Below are 16,089 nucleotides of genomic sequence, written 5' to 3' on the forward strand. Positions count from 1 at the left end.
AAGCCAGCCTGGCTTTGCCTGATTTTTCGCTGCTGCTGTTTTACCTGTGTCGAATCTTCTCTGCAAGTACTACTGCAATGAGATCTGTTGCCTTTGAAACAGTGTAGAGTTCAACATTGCCTGGTTCCTAATTCCACACAGGTTAAGCAGCAGCAGCAAAATATCAGGCAAAGCTTGGTAGCTCAGTGTTAGAGCAATGGCACGGTATGCCAGAGTCCTGGCTTCGAGGCCTGGTCGAGCCTGCATTTTTGACTGAAAATTCTATGTAGTACATCTCCTGTGTGTGTGCCTAATTGAATTAAAAAGTTCTGATGTTTTGCACAGACATTAACAGAAAAACCATGAATGAACCACATTACTGATTTTTTTTTACTGTTCACATAATCCTAATATTTCTTACTGATCCAGTCCACTTACATGGAGCAAAAGGATGTGTGTAATAATGCAGGGTAATAGGGTAAGGTAGAATATTGCTATGCATACTGGACAGATATTTCACATAGTAGTAATATGTTCGACCACCACTATTGAAATTCCTTTTTAAAAAAGGGAGTCAAGTTTAGGGTTACCAGACATCATCTATTTCCTGGACATGTCCTACATTCTAGTTTTATGTCCAGCATCCGGGACCAATTTTAAAAATATCACAAATGTCCTACATTTTGAGCATCACATAATTTGAATTAAGAAAATATGTGTTATAGTAGAACAAAGATATTACAGGAAAACATCATGCAAGATACAAGTCTATGGACTTCACTCTGAAAGTCAATAGTGAAATTTACCTGAGCGGAATTTCTTGCTTTGAGATTTATACCGATGAAACTAATCATGGGAAATTAATCATGGACCATAGACAATGTTTCCGATTCTTATTCATTCAGTATTTTAAATGTGAAATAGGAGTTATATGTAAGAAAGTTATTGAACTAAAAACAACCCTGAATGAAATTTATGGAACCATTTGTAGTTATGTTTCATATAATGTTAATTGCCGATTATATTTTGCCATTCCAGGTGATAATGAAAAGGTTGAAAGATTATTTTCAATAATGGATTGATGAGAGAAATACATTTATGAGAGAGTCTGTAAAAAGTGTGTTACTGATTCAGTATAATTTCAAAGAATCTGACTATTCAAGTTTCATAAGTATATGAGGGAGGTTCCGAAAGTTCATGGATTGCCAACACTGCGCCGATTCTGTGTAAGCCAAGGCTGTGATTGTTGCACGTGTAGATAGCCTGTGGTGTGTTTTGTTAATGTATGAGTGAACCAATGCGCAGCTGTTGTTTGTTTGCTCGATATAAAATTCGAACTGCAGAGTGTATTACAAAGGTGGATGAGAATGATACACCGATAATTACCAGACAAAGGATCGCTATTGAATTTTGTGTGAAGTTACGCAAAAGTGGACACGAAACATTTGAGATGATCGAAGAAGCTTACAGTAACCAAGCAATGGGCAGATCGGTCATACAGAAGCATTTTAAGGAAGGTAAACCCAATGTGCATGACAAGGCGGAAAGTGGGCATCCATCAACATCAGTGAACGTTGAGAACATTGCGAAAGCAGAGACATTATTGAAAGAAGATAGACGTTTATCGATTTGTGAATTGGCAGCTAAACTGAATGCTGGTGTAGCAAGATGTCACGAAGGGAGCAATTTTCAAAAAGAGACACAAAAAAAGACGTGAACTGCTTCATGATGGTTGGTTTCTCCTACAGGATAACGCTAAGCCACATGTGGCACAACAAGCTCTGGCAACTTTGGAGAAAATTTGTGGGAAGTCTCTAGACCATCCTCCATACAGCCCAGACCTCGCACTCTGCTATTTCTTAGCGTTTCCAACACCTAAGAATGAGTTACGCGGAAGGAAGTTTAGCACGGACCAGGAAGTGAAAGCTGTCACATCCACTACCTTACACCAACTCTCAGAAAATGGTCTGCAACATGTGTTTGAGAAGCTAGTGCATCACTGGAATCGGTGTATAGAGTGTGAAGGGTGCTATTTACAAAAGGAAACTCACTCCAACCCTCGTACTGACTCTGACTCCGAATAGTAATCTCAGTCCACGAACTTTCGGAACAACCCTCGTATTTTGATTAAACTTTAATTTCAAGAAAAACTGGCTCCTCTCAGAAGTACGACTGAAATCCATTTAGTATAAGAAGTGTATTGTTTAGTATTGATTACAAATTTGGAAATTTTACATTTAAGAAATCATTATTTTTAAACTGAAAATGTTTCTATTTTACATTATTTGCTAACATGTTCTAATAATGTGTATTATTTACTTTGGATGATTTGTGTCCTACATTTTGACTTTGTCCTACATTTTGGGACATGATGTCGTACTTCTCCCTGATATCTCAGGGAGCACAAATGCCCACCCCCTCCTGGCACCCCTCTGCAGGTGACCTTGAGTCAGTGGGTTACTATCTCAATAACCTTATAGATGATTGCCAATAGATTCCCATAAAAAATAGGTTTCCATCAATTTAAACTTCATACACAGTATTTCTTTTAACCTATATGCTTGTAATTGAACAATAAATGCATTCTAAATTTTAAAATCAAACTAGACGGGGTCTAAAATTATATAATCAGTTGAACAGACTAATAAGATTGTTCCTGTAATTTCGATGGTTTTCCAGTTGGTTTGTCAAGGGACTGTGATGCTTAGATTTAATCCGTTTTTTGCAAACTTTTCTGCATCAAAGCAGTGCTCAAAGTGAGGGGGATGTAGATGGATGATATCCCTCCAGCTAGCAATATTTTCGCAAGGCATCCCCCAACTAGTCCTAAGGCTCGACCTAACATCCCTCCAGTTAGCAATTTCCACTTCAAGTGCTGCATCAAAGCAATGCACTGGAGGTCCATTTATTGGAAGAAAAAGCAGCTTTGAAAGTGTCGTAACTTCTAAATTATTTCTCTGGTCAGTTAATGTTAGATTCTTGGCACTTAACAATCAGCTGTAGATATTAGTAGTTTCAGTTGAATTCACATGTTCTTTGGGTGCGGTAGGAATGTGTTTTGGATTCTTATTGAATACTTGAAAATCTGTAACTAGTTTGTTAAAATTGCTACAATTTGCATTAAACGTCACCTTATCATATAAGCAAGGGAGTGACATGTCACTTTAAAACACACATTTACACTTATCTGAAGGCCATGTATCTACATTTAATATGGCTACATCTGAAAATAAATCTAAGTCCTTAAAATGGCTATTCACATTGTCCAGCAAATATTGAAAAACATCCCATTGACTGTATATATTTTCCACTAACAGCTGGACTATCATCCTCATTTGTGCTGAATCAATCATTTTCATTGTTTGAAAAGTTTTTGTAGCCATGCCAGTTTCTTACTTTGCTTAAAGAACTGAAGAACGTTGATTTTGAATATACAGGGTGTTTTTCTGGTCTTGATTCAACCTGTCAGGGTGGATGTAGACGCACCATTAAAAAGTTATAAGCCAAAACTAGTTGGGGCTGCGTATGACAGTGGAAGACAACAGCTGAAAGATGTAGCATCAGCTGACAATTGGGTGCCAAGCTGAGGGGCACCCCTCTTGGCAAGAATCCTTGCTGCCTGTGGTATCCTCAGAACGCCTCCAGGGATATTAGAGCGGATGTGACAGAGCTTCTTGTGATGCTGTCATTTTGAACAACTGTCCTCCTCCGTAGTGGAGCGGGTTAAGGCGTTCACTCGTCTTGAGATCGTTCGCTGCGGGACGGCGTAGGTTCGAATCCGGCTCTGGTTGGAATTTATTCGGCCTACGTATAGGGCCGGTGGCAACCCACCATCGTGAGGAAATTGGGGAGCTCCGAGTGAGTGAGCGTAATCCGGTCGAGACGACCTACTATAACGGCTGGGGATACGTCGGGCCGACCCCCCAACTATTCCAATACTGGTTGAAGATCTCCACGCTTAGAGGTGACGAAGGAAAGTGTGGGAGGGAGACCGGCAGTCGGTAGGTAAGCCAAGGCCCTTCATGGGCTGTCGCGCTAAGGATTATTATTATTATTATTATTGAACAACTACTGTAACATTTCGTCATAGAGTGCTACGATACACTGTAGTAATGTCGATATTAAATCTACAAGCCACATCTCCGAGTTGTTAATCCACTGCAATAGGCAGCCCCAAAGAGTTTCGGCTCATTACTCTTTAATGGTGCATTTCCAGACTGGGTTTCCTTATCTCATATTGGTTCTTGGGTCAGTCTACATCCACCCTGACAGTTTGATTCAAGATCACGGAACACAACACCCAGTGCAATGATAGTAGTTCCAATGCTTGTAGAGCCTCATAAAGTGCAGCTAATTCCATGATAAATGTCAGTCAAATGTTTTTTTTCCAATCCTTCAATCTTAGACTTCTCACCAGACAAGTGCTCAAAAGAGCATTAGAGGACAAAGCAAACTGTGGTGTTTGCTTATAATGGGTATATTTTAAAAGCTCCACCACATTCTCCTCGTGAAATTAACAAGGAGTTTTGCGTCAGTGTGTTCCTGCCACTCGGCTCTAGACGTCGAACAAAGTAAATTAGGCAATGCTGTTTCCCCTAGCGGGAGAACCTTGTAACTCAAGGGAGAAAGCCATGGCTACGGGCGAGGTTTTCTCCCGAGAGAATAGTAGTTGCATCCGAGGCATTTGTACGATAAGGAGCTTCCTTCTCCTTCCGTGATCAGATCCACATCGACACACGAATTTGACTGTGCCGTTTGACTGATGGCTGGACATGGAATAACTAGGTATACTAATTTAACTCATTTCGGTTTGAGTTAGAGTTAATTGACGGTCATTTTTAGTTCATTATGATTTTCAGGAATAGTTTTGAATTATCCATTTTGTGCACTGAATCTTAGTTTGTTTATTCCATGCCAAGCACAGTACAGTTAAAAATTCGTCAGCTTGATTTTTGAGAATATCGTTGATAAAATAACGTAAAGTTTCCGATCACCTAAACCATGCAAATGCCATTGTATTTATTTAATGTGTGTGTTCGTCGTCATAATTTTTAACGGTATGTATGGTTAAAGGGAATTACTTATTACTCATGTGGGTTTTAGTACGTTCTGTGGACAACTATATTTATGAAGAGATATTTGTCAGTTGTTGGGAAACAGTTGCTAGTTGTACGGGGAATAGTTTGTTAAAATAAATGTCCACAAAATTGAAGTTCGACGTTTCTAATTGATCTTATTTTGTTAATTAAGCATTCCATCTTGTTTTGGTACATGTTGAGAGTGGTTCAGTTTTCGTGGCTAGACGACCACGAACACGGAAACCAATATCTAATCACGATGACTAAATAAAACGGGAAGTATACAGTATGGTGGGGATTGGGTGCTCAAGATCCACGTTAATTTCTGAGTCAGCATAAGGGGCCCAAAATTTGTTATATCTGTGGTCATAGCTTGGCATGAATGATGATTTTACCACAGAGGTAATAAATGGTGGACTCAAGTAAAAAGAGAAAAGGGTTGCGGGTTTTGAATATTCTTACAGATCTAGTTTTTGATAATTAACCTTTTTTTTTTTTTTTTTGCTCTAATTTTGGCCCATGCTGATGTGAAGTGGTCGTGGACTTAGTGGTATAAGAAAACCTATTTAGTATTTTTTTTGCTTCCAAAATTTTACCACTATATTCGAATGACGCGACCACGTCACAAAACCAACATATGTTGAAACCATGGCCCAGTTTTAGTATTTCACTGAAAAGTTATTGCGAAATATCCTCTAGAAGTATCAGACTTTCGGGGCTTTAAGAAAGTCCCGAATACATAGCATCTAAAAGAGACTGGATATGGTACACATCCATCATAAATTGCTTAACAATATATTGTATTTTTTTTTACATATAGCTACAGAGCAATAAAATTAACTGAACTGAACTGGAAATCTAGAAGTATGATATATTTAGAGGCATGCATATTTCAATTTTGACGAAAGCACAAAATGTAAAATAACATGCTGTAATGTTAACTTTTCATGTTTTTGAAAGGGGTGAGGTGAATTTTTCTACCCTGTTTTGCCACGAAATGATGCAAAATGAACTACAAAATGTGAAATAGACTCAAACATGAAATTTAGAGATTATTTACCAATGTGACACTTTCTGAAGTTTGAATTATCCTGTGAGTTATGGAAAATTGATTAATTCTGCTGTAAATATTTGAGAAGGAAAAATGGACCCCTTGATACAGGAATAAAGTTAATACTATGGTATCCACATAAATGTGCTATGTTTATTTTGTGTAATAAGTTCAGTTTTTAAATCAAATTTAGGATTATATTCACAATTTTAAAACCAAATTTTCATTTTATAAACAACCTTTGATCAGATTTTTCACCACTATAACACTGAAATTTTATTTATATTTATTTGCCATTGTTGAACCTGAAATTGACTCTGTCCTTGTACTGAAATTTTGATTCTTTATTTACCAAAAATATGTACCTCTAGATATATTTAATAATATACGTAGTTTACACATCCAGTGGGTGGGAAATAATTATCTCTGGTTGGGGTGTGTCGTTCATAACCAGAGGGGAAGAATCCTCCATCCCACAAAAAATCACTCATGTAAAATAATCTTATATTTTTTAACAAAATAGAAATCTCCATGCATTTTATTTCAAACAATAATGATAAATTAATTCACACCTGAGGGTACTGGCATACTCCTTGATCCACTACGATGTCAACACCTAAATTCCCAGTTTCAAGCATACACACTGACTTCAAGCTTGAATTCTTCTCGTTAGTTTCAATTATTTGAGCTAGAAATACAAAATAAAAGAGTCAGTTGCCAATTATATTTCAATATTGGTAGACAAAGCAACACCACCAACAAAACATAAGAAAGAAGGGACATTCTCTTCTAATAAGAAAAATGCCACTGTGCGAAAAAATCACTAACAAACTCGTGCTTAAATAATATAATTACTTAAATGTTTCCAATATTATAACCAACAAAAAAAATTAAAACAAATACAAAATCAAGTTATGTGAATCATATTTTACTAAAATATATACGTGTGTGAATGTACACACTTACGAATTTTTATTTTTTCTGTATTTATAGATATTACATACATATTATTTTATGCGATTCATAAATTTTACTTGCAAGTTTCTTTAACTTTCTACTAATAAATTAGATAATCAAATAGATCAGAGGAACATAAATTATAATTTGATTTGATTTGAATTTAAAATTTTGGGAGCGTCAGCACTTAGGTTATTTTGCTCCCGTCACATTATACGGGGGCCAGCCCCTTACCATTACAAATAACAACTCTAACGTTGCATAACTAAAAAAATTAAAATGTTCTGACTTCTGTTAAAAGCTGAGGCTGTAAAGGGGCACTCAGCACACATAAGGACAAAAGAACAGGACAATACAAACAATTATACTGGCCATGGGGCCAGTCGCCAGAGCCTCGTTAGTCTTCGGTCCAGGGTGCACTAACGTGGAAGTGAGGTTGACATTTGGGTGTACTATGTGGAAGGTCACCCCTTACACCCCAAATAAATTATAAGAGAAGGAATCTACAAGTATACTCTGTGTGCATTTGGACCACAAATAAATACTAATTCATCATTACACAGTTTATGAATGGACTCCAAGTAACTGAGTGCATGAGGCCACTTCTTTTCTTTTTTCTTCCTTTTTTCACAAGCACACTGAGGTTAATATGGAATATGTGACATAGAAGTTTGACATGAAGTAATACGTGACACAATTAGTAGTAGAAATTGGTTACCTAATTCCACATCCAGACTTTGCAGATAGAGCTTCTCATCCAGGGATGAGGAAGTGGTGATGACTTTTGCTCCCCAGTGATGAGCCAGTTGCACACACAAGCTGCCAAACGAGGATGCTCCATTCAAAACTACAACTGTACAAATAAATCACAAGTAGTCAATCTCAAGCAGTAAGATGAAACAGAAGCTTTAAATAATTAACTAACTAACTCTCTAGCATTCTTGAATCCGAAGGTTCATGGCTGCAGCAACACAGGCCTTCCATCTGTCCCTATCCTGAGTATGATCCATCTACTCTTTTCCATCCCTACCAATTTCATTTAGGTCCATCTCAACATTATCCCTCCATTTTCATCTTGGTCTTCCTATTGGTCTCTTACCATCAGGTTTCCCAACAAGAATCCTGAAAACTCTTCTTTTCTCTCCCATTCGTGCCACATGGCCTGCCCACCTAAGTCTTCTTGACTTAATTATTCTAATAATATCCGGACATGAATACAAATTATGTAACCTTCTCCACTCACCTGTCTCCTCATCCCTTTTAGGTCCAAAGATTTTCCTAAGGATCTTATTTTCAAATACTCTCAATTTATGTTCCTATTTCAATGTAAGGGACCAAGTTTCGCATCCATATAATATTACAGGCAAAATTACTGTTTTGTATATTTTAATATACTTTATAGCTTTAAATATGAAAAAACATTCTAATCGCTGACATCATATGCTTTTCATTTCTTCATGCAATTCTTACAGCAAAGTAATACAGTTTCATTTATTCATGATAGAACTCTGAAAGGTAGTTGCCACCAAATTTCAAATTTCTTATGTTCAAAGTTTTGACAGCACAGATCTTAATTTTTTCAACTTTTCATTGAAAATAACAATTACACATTGTGATCAAGGAGATGCAACCTTATGGGGAAATGATTTATTGTACAATATTTATAATAAGGGCTGAAAGTGGTCGCCATTGTAAGATTCACACAAGTAAATATGGCGAATCATGTTTCTAAAGTCTTTTTCTTCATGTTTGCTGTGAAATTGCATCAACACAGCTTTGAATATTTGCTTGCAATTCCAGAATAGTGTGGTGATGTGTTACGTAGGCAGCATCCTTGAGGTAACCCCACAACAAAAAGTCGGGTGCTGATAAATCTGGAGATTGAGCTCAGAGATTACTTGTCCATGAAAACAGTGTACCAAATACCAAAACAGTGTCCAGTGTATTGGCTATAGCACTATTCTGTTTGAAACCACGTATGTGTAAGCTGTCTGCCTGCATAGCGTCAACAAACTCTCACACCATCAGTAATGTGTAACCCATGCATCCTCAATTATGCAACAACTTCATTCACACCTAAAACATGATTGAAGTGCATCAAAGACATAATAAACAAACACAAAAACACAGCCAATCACATGTCTACAGCAACAATTTTGCCTAATCAGCTGTTTATGCAGTTTACAGCCTCATTTAATGCAGTTTTCACTGTTACTCACCATCTAAGGAGCAAAAATATACTAAAAATAGTAATCAACTACATTTCCCCATAATGTTGCAACTCTTTTTGATCACCTTGTATATAGAAAGTAAATTAAATTACCAGAATCTCCAGAGCACATCCTACCAAGGTAATGAAGTGCTGTGTATGCTTTCACAGCATCGCCAATACAGCCAGCTGCATCCACAAAACTAACCACCTCAGGCTTTAATACTGAAAAGAGAAATAATATGGTACATTCAATGGTTAAAGAAAAACAATTTTTAGATTCAGATGGCGCTTCAAATTTTAAAAAGGAAAATGTATTTTTATTAAGGCTTCTTGTACATCAGTATAAAAATGCTAATAAAATGGTTGATCAAATTTACTAAGAATATCAGTTTCGTACATGAAAGATTTATTATAAAATACAAGAGCATGGCTGTGAGTTAATAGTGCTGGTAAGGGGTAAAATTTCCTCTGAATATTGAAAATGATAAAAAAATGAAAAATTAATTTTGGGGTATAATTCAAAATACTGTACTGATGAAATGTGAAAAACTGGCTCAAGACTAACACTTTGCAATGTGAGAATACTGATTACCTATGTCTGTAAATCGAAAAAGATAAATTTTCCTGCTTTTGGCAAATACCCACATGATACCATTAACACGTTCCCTGCCAGGGTAGTTTCACCAATTTTTCCTCCTGCGCCAAAATGGTTATTGGCCTTCATTTCGCAAATTCAAATATTTCTGTTTCATTCCTGTAAAAAATAGAACAGCCAAAACACTTTTATGTGTGCTCGACTCCCCATGCCTTGTCCGTCATCCTTTATGCTCATCATTCTTACACTTGTAACCAAGGGCACGCTGAAACAGCAAAGTCAAACCACATGTTTCGGTCATAATGACCAACATGATGTGATTGTGTGTGCCAGTTTTGGTCATTATCAACCAACCTGGCAGAGAACATGTTAACCTACAATAGTTTTGTGGTCCTGAGTTCAAAAACAACATCAGTTTTTGTGCGTTATGTACAGTTATGGTAAAAGTTTGAAAATATGTAGGAACACCAAAGCTTTGTTAGCATCAAAGGGCTTCCAGACTGAAGTGACAAGCAGTATGCAACACACTTTGCTTGGGAATGAATTAATCAACACCAACATTTCACACTGCTGCAGCATAACATGCAACACAAGCTTACGTTTCATTAGTGAAATCCTCAAGCAAAATGTGCCACGTGTCACTTTTTGCTTCAGTGTCAAATCCCATTTAAGCAGGAACATACCCAGGATTTTTTTTTTTTTAGGAGGATGGGCCAGATTTGAAAATGCTTAACAAAAAGAAGATCCGAAATAATATTGGATTGTTTGCATTAGGTTAATTTTAGGGTTTAGCTGATACTGATACCATCAGTATCGGTTGGAATTTATTTACCAATACTTTCCGATACTTTTCCGACATTTGGTGTTTCATGGGGTCTGCAAAAATGCCACGCAATATGATATGATATGATATATACTTTCGCGGAGAATCATTATTCTGGAAGTTATGCAAAATTTAAAGTTTCATTTATTTTGTACCACTTTCGTGAGAAAAAAAAATTGTGATAACACATGTAATTTAATATTCTAATGTAATTCTTGAACATTTTGATGCAAAAAATTTGGTAAGTTGATGCATATAATAAGAGTGAAATACTTACACACTAATAGTAATCAACATTTGAACAACTTTTAATTATTACAATTTTCAAACATCTGTATAAGTGGGAGTTTGTGAGAGGTATCGGCATTAGTATCGGTATCAGTTCAAAGTGGTATCGGCTCAGCCCTAGTTATATTATCTTGGCTTTTCTACCACTTTTGGCTAATCGCGACGATGATGATGTGTGATGGTATATGCTGTGCTAAGCACTCCGCCACAACGATCAGCAAAATGCTGTTGGAGTTATAGATGTGACCACCAATGCTATTTTATTATTGCAGTTAGATCTCAACGTACAATTATAAAGTTGCAATAGTATGGTCCGAAGTAACAGAAAAAATTATCTGACCAACCCGACAATCAGCAAAACAATCACTTACAGAGAAGGGCTGTCACATGGCATACACCTTGGTGCTTGCTTTTTACATTCAATTCTCAGAAGCATTCGAATAGTACTGTATTCTGAAAATTAACAATGTTTTGAAATGTCCATTATTTTTATTCTTCTTGTAGTCTACGGTTGATACAAGCATAAAAACACAGTTTTTCGTTGTGACGTTTCAGGAGAACACACGCTCCCTTCATGTTCATATTCATGAGCATGTGTTCTCCTGAAACGTCACAATGAAAAACTGTGTTTTTATGCTTGTAACAACTGTAGACTACAAGAGAAATAATTCTACAATGCAAGCAATGAGTACATACAAGATAAATTCCCTATTTTTCTTACACCAGGACCACTGAACAGCCATGATAATTCCAAGTTATAAAAATAATATCTTTATAAATTAAATGCTACATGTTAGATCTGATTATTCAAATAAAGAGTATGTCTAAATGTGACTTAACAGGAAAAGAAAATAAAAAAACTTATTTTCTTATCACAACTGCAGCTTGAAAAAAGTCAGGACAGGAATTAAAAAGAATGGATTGTCCCGACTAAAAAATGATTTCCAGTAACGTCACATATGGTTATAAAACTAAAATTACATAGCAAATAGATTTCTAAAGCCTTTTTTTAAAAAAAGGAAAAGTCAATGATATTTTTATAGGTTTTTATGGGTTCACATGAAAATAGTTTATAGTTTGAGGGGGGCATGGCCCCCATGCCTCTCCACTGGGTATGGGCCTGCCCTTAGGTGTTTGACTGGAAATAGTTGATAGATCAAATTCATACGCTGATGATGGATGACAATATCTCTCCACTACAATGAATGAAAGCGAGGAAGATGCATAGAAAAAAATGCGAGGAAAGTTCTTGATAACATGAAGGACGTCTTATACAAAGAATTCCAAGGGACTTGTTGGTAAAGTTCAAAGTGCTTGGTTCTAACATGAATTGGAAGTTTTATTTTTTGATTACATATCTTATTATATCACTGTGATTTTAAGGGTCTCAGTGGTGTGCAAAGTTGAAGGTTCCACCAGAACCTGAAAGAAGTTGAATGCCATGATCACTTGTGCTGGAATGTACGTATGAGGCTAATTACTGCTAGTCCATTTCATCCAGTACTTGAAGTGAACAATTTATTGAGGGAATGCTCTAGCCTTGGTGGGGGAAGAGGGGGTGCTTTACTTACAATTTCCCAGCTGGAAGATATCATACTCTTCAAGTAACGATTACATGTCACAATCATACCAGAGAACATATGACATACTTGTACACTTCGCAACATCTTATTTGACCGCCTCGAAAGAATTCTAAGTCCCGAAATCGTAAACTTAGCAACATTGCACTTCAGCTCCAGGTGAGAGTAGCCAACTTTGAGTAGGTCCTTCCACTAGACGAAAAATGCTGCGGTGATAGGTTTTCAATTTAACACTTTCCATGAACTTAGAAACTATAAACCACTATTATAATACACAATCAAACAGAAATAATAAATTGGAAAAAGAACCTTGAAGGATATTTACGATTCTGCTTGCTCGACTTGAAATTTGGGGTGGGGGGGGTGGGGGGGTTGAAACACTGAATAGAGTTTTTCTCCACCTGGATGAAATTGCCATCAAGTTTGTGCAGAAAGAAGCAAATTTGTGAGGAGTTTATGCGACATTTTATTTACAATACCTTGCATAATAACGAACAGTTCTCAAAAACATATATTTTACACGACTTGTCGAGAAAATGTGCTTGAACACAGGAAGGTGGGAGTCTTCATAACGTCAACTTGTTTTTAAGGGTATAACATCATTAAGTTAACGTAGAGCAGTTGGTTAGGCGCTGCTATCCTTATTTTTCAACAAGCGTGAAAGGTCGCTGGTTCAAATCCCACCCTCTCCTCTTTTTTTTTTGTTTGCTGAACAGATACCGTTGATATTAGAATATTTAAAAAATGAATCCGATGCACACTTGAGGGACGTCCCTTCTGCGCATATTTCCCCTTAGAAGTTGGAGATTTCCAGGATTTAAAGTTAAAACTTTTCTTTTTAGTTATTATTCATATGTTGTGTTAACACACACATCATGATTAATTCACAAATCACATATATGTATTCAGGATGCAAAATGTAATGTTATTTAAGATATGTATTGTTTGTTCTTCACTGACACCTAAAATATTGATTATTTGATTTCGATATACTAAAATTAGAGATACAGTTATGTTAAGTAGTGATGTAGTGCAGTACTGTAACGAAGGAAAGCGTTTAATGAGTTCAAATTGCTAAGATTGGTAACTTTATGTCCGTTCCTTCGTATTGACTGTTGTCAAACCCCTCACCACCATCTTCCCATGCATCTAAAACTAATAGTAAATCACTAATTAACATAAATAAATGGTTATTGCGACGGAGGCCGATTCAACAAGAAACTACTAATAAGTATTTGTATAGTGACAAACAAAAAATTCAAAACCTCATAATGATCGTTAATTCCTCACTGCTTTGTAACTAAAATGTTTGTCTTCTTTGAACAGAAAGTACGAGTATCAGATATAACAAACTTTCCCCACTACCTTTGCAATATTTGAAACCACCATTACAGACTTAGCTCTATGTAACTTGATTCTGCACATTCCACGTGGCATGTGACTTCCTCCTCTCATCGAAATAACTTTCTCTTACTATTTCCTTTCCTCTTGTGAAATACAGAGACCAATGTTAACTTCTTAGCACGGTGGATAAACTTTACACCCAACGATATACTCCTGAAAAAAAATACTGCCTAGGTGGAGAATCGAACCTACGACCTCTTCTCCAGGTAGCTCATGTTAAAATTTTGCTACCAGTTTGAAGAAACCAATTCACACATAATGTCATATCTATAATTTCCTCATGGCAATTTTCATGAGAAAACGAGTTCAGATAAAATCGAGAAATGCTGAAAGGGAAAAATGATGAACATGTCTATTGGCATTTTGTCATATTTTGTAAATTGTGTAAAAATTCCGTGTTTTGAACATCAATCGTTTAGTTACGAAGTATTTTGTTGTTTCTTTAAAGTAGGAACAGGAGAGCGAAAAGGAGTCATTTGAATCAGACCCCGTTTGACAAGAAACTTCAGCTTTTTTCCAAAGACTGTATGAAAAGAGAGAGGAACGTATGAAATATAAAATATGCGTGAAATTAAAACGATGGAAACCTTGAAAGATAATACTATCGAACTTCAAACTATGAAAAACATATTTTCGTGGTGGAAAAGTCCAAGTCATTTTCGAAATATGAACTTATCTTTATTATGAAGTTGAGATATGGGACGATACGATCCCCCTCAGCAAGAAAATTTTAAGTAAGCTACCTCCAACTTTTTTAATGGTCATAATTACTAATTAGGGTCCGGAAGTTGATGAAAAATCAACTTTTTTCTGACTCTTAAAAACAATGCTAAACCTGATATCATGTCAGTTTCCCTTCAGTTAGAGCCGGAAAACACTTTGTATTTTACATTTTTTTTTTTTTGCATTTTTCGGCCTTTTTTGGCTTTTAGTCTATTTGTCAGTATTTTTAACAGTTTTTGTTGCATTTTTACTTATTTTTCAGGTTTATTTTTCTCCTCCCCTGTTGTTTCGTGCATTTTAAATGCATTTACTAGTAAAACTTACATATTTAGATTTCTTGACATGGTCCTTTTAGCAAAATTACCATGAATAGAAAATACGGTCAATGGAAAAGCATAATATTATTCTTAACTGAAATGTTTGGCAATGGATTAAAATACTTTGGGTGAAGATCTACTTTGAGGTTCTTTTTCTGGACCCTATTATCGCTTTAATCTGTAGTTTTAAAGTAAAATTAGTCTCAATATTAAATGCAATTACACTCTGGTATACGCGAAGCAGAACTGTATTTTCGGATGCTGGCCGACTACAGTATCATAGAAGGCCCACTCTGAAAGGAGATGAATTGGTTGATTTGGTGTTTTAAGTCAATTTTATGCATAGTAAGGCTAATCGAGACTGGTCCTACAGTTTAAAGTGGAATCCGAACCGAGTGCATAAAATAACGTGAATCGTATGGTGTAGGGGGACAGTTTGCTTATGGAATGGAAGGTCATGGGTTCAAACCTACTTCTTTGCAAAATATTTTTCGGGAAGTAAACTGCTTTGGACGAGAATGCTTATCTACGTTTCTTGGATATTTCCGTTGATATTTATGCGATTTATGTCCAGCATTTCCGGATGCAGAAAGTTGGCATGTAAGTTCTTAATATGTGTTAACTTATAACAGCTGAATGAAAGGAAAAGTATTTCCTAAAATCCTGCCAATCACTGAAAGATTAAAAACAATAGTAGAAGCATTACTTGAGGCATGCACAGTGGCGACGATTATGGAGTGCGGAGGGGCAGATGACCCAGCACTATGCTAAACATTATCTACCAAGGGAAAGGAACTGTCCTTGCCCCCCCCCTCCCCCACCTTGCCCCATCAGTTTTGAAATCCAATCGCCGCCACTGAGCATGCATCGCATAAATATTTTCAGTAATATCATATAATATTATATTACGTTATTAGAACACTTCGTACTTGGTAAATAAAAAGGAAAAAATAATAAGGAAAGGGTGGGATTTGAACCTACGATGTTTCGATCTTGACGAAAACAGTAAAAAACGAAAGTGCTTTTATCTAACCAACTACTCCAGAAGATTGCTAATAGAAAGCTCAGTAAAACACGTTAAT

The 16,089-nt window shown here is 36.3% G+C and overlaps 1 protein-coding gene across 1 annotated transcript in view; it reads right to left on the minus strand.

Moving 5' to 3' along the window:
* Positions 1-16,089, minus strand: part of LOC146002543 (ferry endosomal RAB5 effector complex subunit 4-like) — a 184,481-nt gene that overhangs the window by 8,285 nt on the left and 160,107 nt on the right. The window contains exons 4-6 of the mRNA XM_083140464.1: positions 9,389-9,499; positions 7,784-7,918; positions 6,681-6,796 (exon numbers count right to left, since the gene is read on the minus strand). Coding sequence (XP_082996590.1) covers positions 6,681-6,796; positions 7,784-7,918; positions 9,389-9,499 — 362 coding nt within the window. The remainder of the gene's footprint in view (positions 1-6,680; positions 6,797-7,783; positions 7,919-9,388; positions 9,500-16,089) is intronic.

This window comes from Lepisma saccharinum, chromosome 18, assembly GCF_977018435.1.
Source record: "Lepisma saccharinum chromosome 18, izLepSacc3.1, whole genome shotgun sequence".
NCBI lineage: Eukaryota > Metazoa > Arthropoda > Insecta > Zygentoma > Lepismatidae > Lepisma > Lepisma saccharinum.